The 6,742-nt window shown below is 43.8% G+C and overlaps 1 protein-coding gene across 5 annotated transcripts in view; it reads left to right on the forward strand.

Annotated features, from left to right (window-relative positions):
* Nucleotides 1-5,625, forward strand: part of Rffl (ring finger and FYVE like domain containing E3 ubiquitin protein ligase) — a 67,762-nt gene extending 62,137 nt beyond the window's left edge. For all 5 annotated transcript variants that reach the window (XM_063250955.1, XM_003469606.5, XM_013152098.3 and 2 more), the window contains 2 exons: nt 424-447; nt 3,051-5,625. In XM_063250955.1, the coding sequence (XP_063107025.1) occupies nt 424-447; nt 3,051-3,232 (206 nt within the window). In that variant the 3' untranslated portion in view covers nt 3,233-5,625. The remainder of the gene's footprint in view (nt 1-423; nt 448-3,050) is intronic.
* Nucleotides 5,626-6,742: the final 1,117 nt, after the last annotated feature.

Raw genomic sequence — 6,742 nt, forward strand, 5'->3', positions numbered from 1 at the left:
CTGAGCTTGTGACATGGAACTCGGTCTTCCCTTTGGGAACGTTTCAAGCGTCTCCCATGGAAGTAGAACACTGACTGCACAGGGGAACTTTGTCCAGAATCCCCACCCCACTGAAACAGCCACATTCTTTACACTCTTGACTTTAATGCTGGCTTCAAGGGCAGTAGGAAAGGATATTGTGTTGAACACTGTCCTTGTGGTTGGCAGGTCTGTTCATGCAGATCCTTGGAATACCCTTTTTCACACAGCAGCAGGAGCCCTGTGTGAGTTCTCCATCTGTAGAATAAGCAGGGCAAGAGTCCACCGAGACTTCTGGCAAGCCAGGGAGTTGCGGGGGTTGGTTCAGAAATGATGCCAGGGTGGTAGGAGACATCGTGTGCCATTACGCGATACCTATTAGCCGTCTTTCTCTTTCCTTTCCAGTGTATGGTGCTGAAGACCAAAACGGTAAGTAGTGGTTTCTGTCTGGGAACAGCCTTAGGCTTTCAACAGTTCTTTCTCTGCCTTTACCACTGATTCCAGTAACAGCTAATGATGCTTGCTCTGAACCAAGTTCTCAGCATCTTTAGAAACTCTCCAAACCCTCTGTCCTCTATGAAGAAAGCAGAGTCGCAGCAGCCTAAATGCAGATTGAGTGCAAGAGCCGTTTGTGTCATTTTCCTTATCCCTGGTGTTTCATGCTGGTCTGGCCAGGAAGGAAGAGACTCTGCACTTTAGAGAACTCACTTGAGATGCTGTCAGCTTCTGGTACCAACTGTAAAGCAAGGGTGGGGATCTGATAGCACAGCTTTTTATGGTGCTGGGGAGTTATTGGAGCTGCTGTGAAGACAACAGGAAGGTGTCACTCAGGTGCTGCCTGAGCAGGAGGTACATAATCCCAATCCCACCTTAGCTACCATGTACCCATTTGTATGTGGAAACCACTACTGTGGTATCCCAGACATACTTCAAAACTCCTGACAACTAGGGCATGTTCTAAAGCATTTATCATTTTGAAGCCTCAAGGAACATGGTTGGATTTCTTTCTTTTTTTTTTGGTACCAGGGATCGAATTCATGACATAGCACTTGCCAGACAGGCGCTTAGGCCACTGAGCTAAATCCTCGGCCCTTGGATTACTTCCCAAGAGAAAAAATACTCCGAATAGTGGTGGGACCTACAAAGCATTTTAAAACTTAAAAAAAAAAAAAAAAAAAAAAAAAGGATAAACCCAAATTTGGTGCTTAGGGCAGAGAGTTGAGCTTTTCAGAGTTCATTGGAAGCATTTGGAAGTCTAGACCTACTCCTCACGTGATGCCAAGCTCAGGCTAATCCACTTGATACCTTGCTGCCTATTTCTCATTACCTGGGAGAACTGAGGCAGTTGAGTTGATACTCCTGAGAACAGCGAATAGCTGAGATCCTAAAGTTACTCCTGAGAGCAGTGAATAGCTGAAATCCTAAAGATCTTTGAGTTTACCTTAGATACCTTCTGTAACAACCCCTCAAAGAAGACAAATAGGTTTCACTCTCGTCATTCTTTCACAGCCTGCCCACCAACTAGGGGAAGTATTTGTTTGCTTGTTTGTTTGAAACAGGGTCTCGCTATGTAGTTCAGAGTAGCTTTGAACTCACTATATATATAGCCTAGGCTGACTTTGAACTCTGAGATCCACCTGCTTCAACCTCTTGAGTGTAGGTGTGTGTCACACACTTGGCAGGGAATGTGTTTCTTGACTTTTTGAATGGTTCAGAAGAGGGGAAAAATGTTCACAAGCAACAGATAATGGGAAAATTCCCTGTGGAATAGCTAAGTCCCAGGTGGTAGAAGTGACCTATATATGAGCCAGGTCTCTGTTTATGGCTGCCAAATTCAGCCTGAAATTTAAGACTTTATTAGAGATAGCCAGGCTTTTGATCATGAAGATTTTTATTTGATAATGGTCTGCCCACTGTATCCTACCACTGACACAAGCCAGACAGCACTTACTCTGTACTCTGGGCAGTTAGTACTGTCTTGATAGGCTCCACCTCATGAGCTGTGGTGCTCACCACCTGGGTTTGGGACTTGGCTTCTGCTTACCAGCTATGTACTCTTGGGCAAGCCAGTTAGCTCTTTGACACCAGTTGCCCCCCTATAAAATGAGAGTAATAGGAATATTCCACAGTTTGATTGAGGATTCAGGGGTTAATACATGCAGAGGTCTTAGGACCTGCCTGGCACATGGTACCCATGCAGTAAATGTGAATTCTTACTATTCCCTTGGGCAGTGTTATTATTAAACATCAGAATACCTGCCATGTGACCCATATTGCGGATTCAGAGATGAGTATCTGCCCTCAGAGACATAGCAAACTTAAGCATATGATTAAAGAAATTGAGTATGTTGAATTAAGGAGCTGTCTTAAGTCTACAGGGAGACAGAAACAGGCAAACTAAAATTACAATCCAATGTGATATGCAGTGAGGTGGGATAGGAGCAGAATTCTATGGGAGTCACACAGAAGAGGGAGCAGTAAACTCTGGCGAGCTTCTCTGTCAGTCTCCTCAGAGGAAGCCCAGGGGTATTGTGTGGGATGGTACAGGGGCCTCCATGATTTATAGTTTCATTAAATTGCAGTGTTTTTATAGCTAAGCCTCCTGATTCTTAATGAACCATTCATTCTATTTCTGTTTATATCTAAACTTTGCTAAACCAGTTTTATCTTTTTTGCATGTCTGCCTCAGGGGATAAGGAGTCCCTAACCACTACTCATTCACTGATACACAGCTTCAGTTGTTGGAAACTTATTTAAGCATTGAGGACTTTCTTTTCTCATGTTTTGGGATGTATTTGATACCCAAATAGTGTATTCTTCAAGTCTGTAGCCCTTTGGGAGGAGGTGTGAATCCAGTAAACACCTGGAGTAGGTTACAGAAGTTTTCTTGAAGGAGCTTTGTTTGAGGAAAGTGTGTGGTTTGGAGATTTGTTCAGTGTACCCATTCTCTCCCAACCTGCACCAGAGCCCTGCCCTATACACTGAGACGATCTCATGCCCCCGTGCCTCTCTTTTCTGCCACGTTTGAACAGGGGGAGCAGTGCCATCCAGCCTGGAGGAGAACCTGTGTAAGATCTGCATGGATTCGCCCATTGACTGTGTTCTGCTGGAGTGTGGACACATGGTAACCTGTACCAAGTGTGGCAAGCGCATGAATGAATGTCCCATCTGTCGGCAGTATGTGATTCGAGCTGTGCACGTCTTCCGATCCTGAGGGCTTGCACCGGCTTCTTCAGTGCCTTACAGGAAGTAACCCAGGGCGTCTGGGCTCGGGGTTGGTCAGCTTGCAGTGAGCTAACAAGAAATTGTGCAGTGTTCCCAAGACCAGGGCAAGCGAAAATGCTATGTCATCCCTGGGTGTGCCTGTCTGTTGCGGGGTGCCCTCTTGGCGGGCAGAGTGACTGAGGCCAATAGGAGCTGCTACAGATCACACAGGTGAGTGCCTGTTTCTGTGATCTTGGGAGTAATGATGGTAATTGATGGACAGAGGACTTTCTGCGAAACTTGGACCATGTCTTCCTTCCTCGGTGAACCTAGAAACATTTTCACTCTTCTGTACCCCACTCATACCCGGAAAATGCTTGCCTGTATTTCACCCATCAGAAATCCTACTAGAGACAGTTCCTTCCTCCTGTGCGTATCTGGATTTAAATTTCTGGTTTCTCTGGCTTTCTGTGCTTTAACTTAAAGTTTTTTGCTGTATTGCCTAAAATCCACATTTCTTTGGACCAAAAATATTTCAGTTTATCAGACCAACTATGGTCCTTAGGACAGACTTTGGAGCAGTGAACTTTTCTCTGGTGATAAGTGAAACACAAATGCTAAAGTATTGTTGTTTTGAGTTGCTTCCTTAGGTGTTGGGACTGGAAGCTATCAGGCTCTTGAGACTGGGAGCCAACAAAGCATCTGGTTCCTAAATTGCTGAGTTCCAGAATCTGTATACAAAGAATGTACATGGGTCATCTCTGCTGCTCTCTCTCTGAGACTTGACTTTGTACCATCCCTAACTTTACATTGTGAGGGGGAATCATAGAATAGAGGCAGTGGCCTTCTGTTTAACTTTGGCTTCTCAACTTTTTTGTGTGTAACAGGCAGAGCTGTTATACATACTCCAGCAAGATTTTTAAATCTTGGTCTCATCAAAGGCAAAGAGGCAAGCAAGCAAAGAGTGTTACTCTTGAATTTTTCATGAAGTTCTTGGAGTACAGAGGTGTAAGGCAGAGGAGCTAAGAGGTACTGAAAAATCCTGAATAAGGCTGAATTCTGCCTATGGGCAGATAGCTGTACTTTCATTTTTCTCAGTCTGTTGATTTGGGGGCAAGGCAGAAAGCTCATTTGGTCATTTACAAAGGACGAGCTAATGAGTAGTGATGCTTTTTGAGCCTTCTTAGGGTTTAGGTTTGATAGAGAAGCGCAGCAAAGCACAAAACACATGCTCTCAAAAGAGCTGTGTCTATTGCCAATGGAGAAACTATGCAACTGCCCCTTCCCCGCCCCCCCCCCCATTTGTTGTGTAGCTGAGGTCTAGACTAGAAGAACCAATTGACTGGAAAGCAGATGGAAACCTCTAGCAGGGCCTATACATTAGTACATACTACACTTTCCCTCCATCAACCACTAAACAGCTTTAGGAGGAATTGATTTCATAAAGTAGTAGTCAGTGGAACACTGGGCCACTTACCTCATCATAGTACAAGTCCAGACGATCTCATTCTGGGTGCCTTTATAGGAATTGGGGAATCGGACATTTTCCAGTGAAGTCTGCCTTTCATCCTTCTGATGGACAATAAGTACTGTAGTTTTTAACGCCTGTTAGTTTAGCAAAGGCTCACTGGGTCAGCTCCTCAGTTCTGTTATAAAAACAGGTCTGCATATATGCAACTTAAGATTTAGCAATAAGTTCAAGGCAAAAGTTAGGCCAGCTTTCCCCGTCCTTACAACTTGCTTTCTCTGCTGAAGTTTTACCTCCCTACCTCCGCAATTTCCTCCTAGACAGGAACTGAAAATATACTGGTAGCTGGTCGTAAATTCAGCAAGAATTGGAATTTATGTCATTTTCTTGTTTTGAAAGAACTTGGCTTTAAATCTTATCTTTTGCTGAAGGTTTGCATTTGGAGAAAAAATGTCAAACCACCAATTTTTTTGTTACCTTTATTATACACCAAATAAAAGTTGGCAGTTTCAAGATTCCATTCCAGTTAATATCTACCCCAAGTAAAAATCCTGATTTTTAAAATTGAGTCTTACCTCTTTGTCCCTCATGGACCACTGGTCTTAATTATCATGGAAACATTTAATAATTTCAATTATACTGTGGCTTTTGCTGAGATTGCTTTGAGATTTCAGTTGAGACTTGTTTTAAAAGACTTGCACAGCTGACCAGTTCATGTATTGGAATAGTTGGATTCAAACTAATAAGCTGTATAGCAGTTAGTGCTTAATATATATTGTACCAGTTTGTTGAAATCTCCTGGATGTCAATGTGTTATTTCAAGTGGCTTATATTAAGATTCTCTCAGACTTACTTGGGTGTTAAAGCAAACCCAAATATGTATTTTTTGTTACAGAGCTCTGCTTTATAATTTTGTAATAAAGTTTCAACATAGATGCCTGTCGATCTGGTCTGAGGATGATACCAGAGGTCTGATTTGCTGACAAAAGAACTGATAAACCATAGGCAAATCCCAAGTTGTGTGCATATAAGATGTGTTTTTGCGATTCCATTATTTTTGGACATGCTGGGGCATGTAGCCTTGGTGAAGATATGTCTGCTCAGTGTTGTAACTCACCCAAAATCAACCAGTAGTATGTGAGAACAGTCTTGAAGAGAGCTGGTAGGAAAAGGATCTGTGTCCCAAAGTGGCCAAGAAGAAGCACCAGTTAAGTTCAGATATTTACATCCACCTAGTAGAAGTGACTCTTCACTATCTAGATAGAGAAGAATCTGAGGACCACTAGCATAGGCCATTTAATCTTCAGGGTTACCCTGGGAGAAATGTGATAGCTTTTGCGTATCGGTGAAGCGTAGCTCAGAAAAGGATGGTCCAGTCTCCTAAGCCTGTGTTGTGTATGCACAGGCCTGTCTTTGTCTGAGTGTCCCAGGAGAGGGGAGAGCACACGCCTGAGAAAACGGGATGACATGCAGGTTGGTCCCGTGACTGAGGAAGAAACAGAAAGAAATCCTGCCGAGGGTTTAAAGGTCTGAGATTGGGCCATAGTGCTTTGATCTCCCGGCTCTGCTGTCAGCCAGCCACGTGTGAAGAGGGGAGGCAGCCAACCTGGAGGCTTAGATCAAAGCCACCATGGAAACATAACAAGACTGTCTCAAAAGTTTGAGGACAGAGGCTGACTAGAGGATAGCTCACTGGTGCAGTGCTTGCCTGTCATGCACAAGGATAAATTTAATGTCCAGCAGCAGCAGCACCCCCGCCCCCAACAACAAAGAAAGTGCCTCCAGCATTCTATGAAGGTTTACCATAATGTTGCTTAGGGTCAGGTAGAAATATCCAAGTACAAAACCATATATACACTGTCTAACCTCTACAGTAAAAATTGTGCCAGGAAGCCTGAAAGGAAACGCAAACTCCTGAGTTAGAGTTAACATGGAGGAAGGTAAAGAGCCACAGACAGAAACTGTAACTGAGATGAAGACCTGTATCTGGCAGTGCCCCTCTGCTGGGAGGGTGTGCCCTGAACTTCAGCAAGCAGTGAAGGAAGAGCCTTG

This window comes from Cavia porcellus, unplaced genomic scaffold (assembly GCF_034190915.1).
Source record: "Cavia porcellus strain 051 isolate PalLab524CR breed Dunkin Hartley unplaced genomic scaffold, mCavPor4.1 scaffold_6, whole genome shotgun sequence".
Lineage (NCBI taxonomy): Eukaryota > Metazoa > Chordata > Mammalia > Rodentia > Caviidae > Cavia > Cavia porcellus.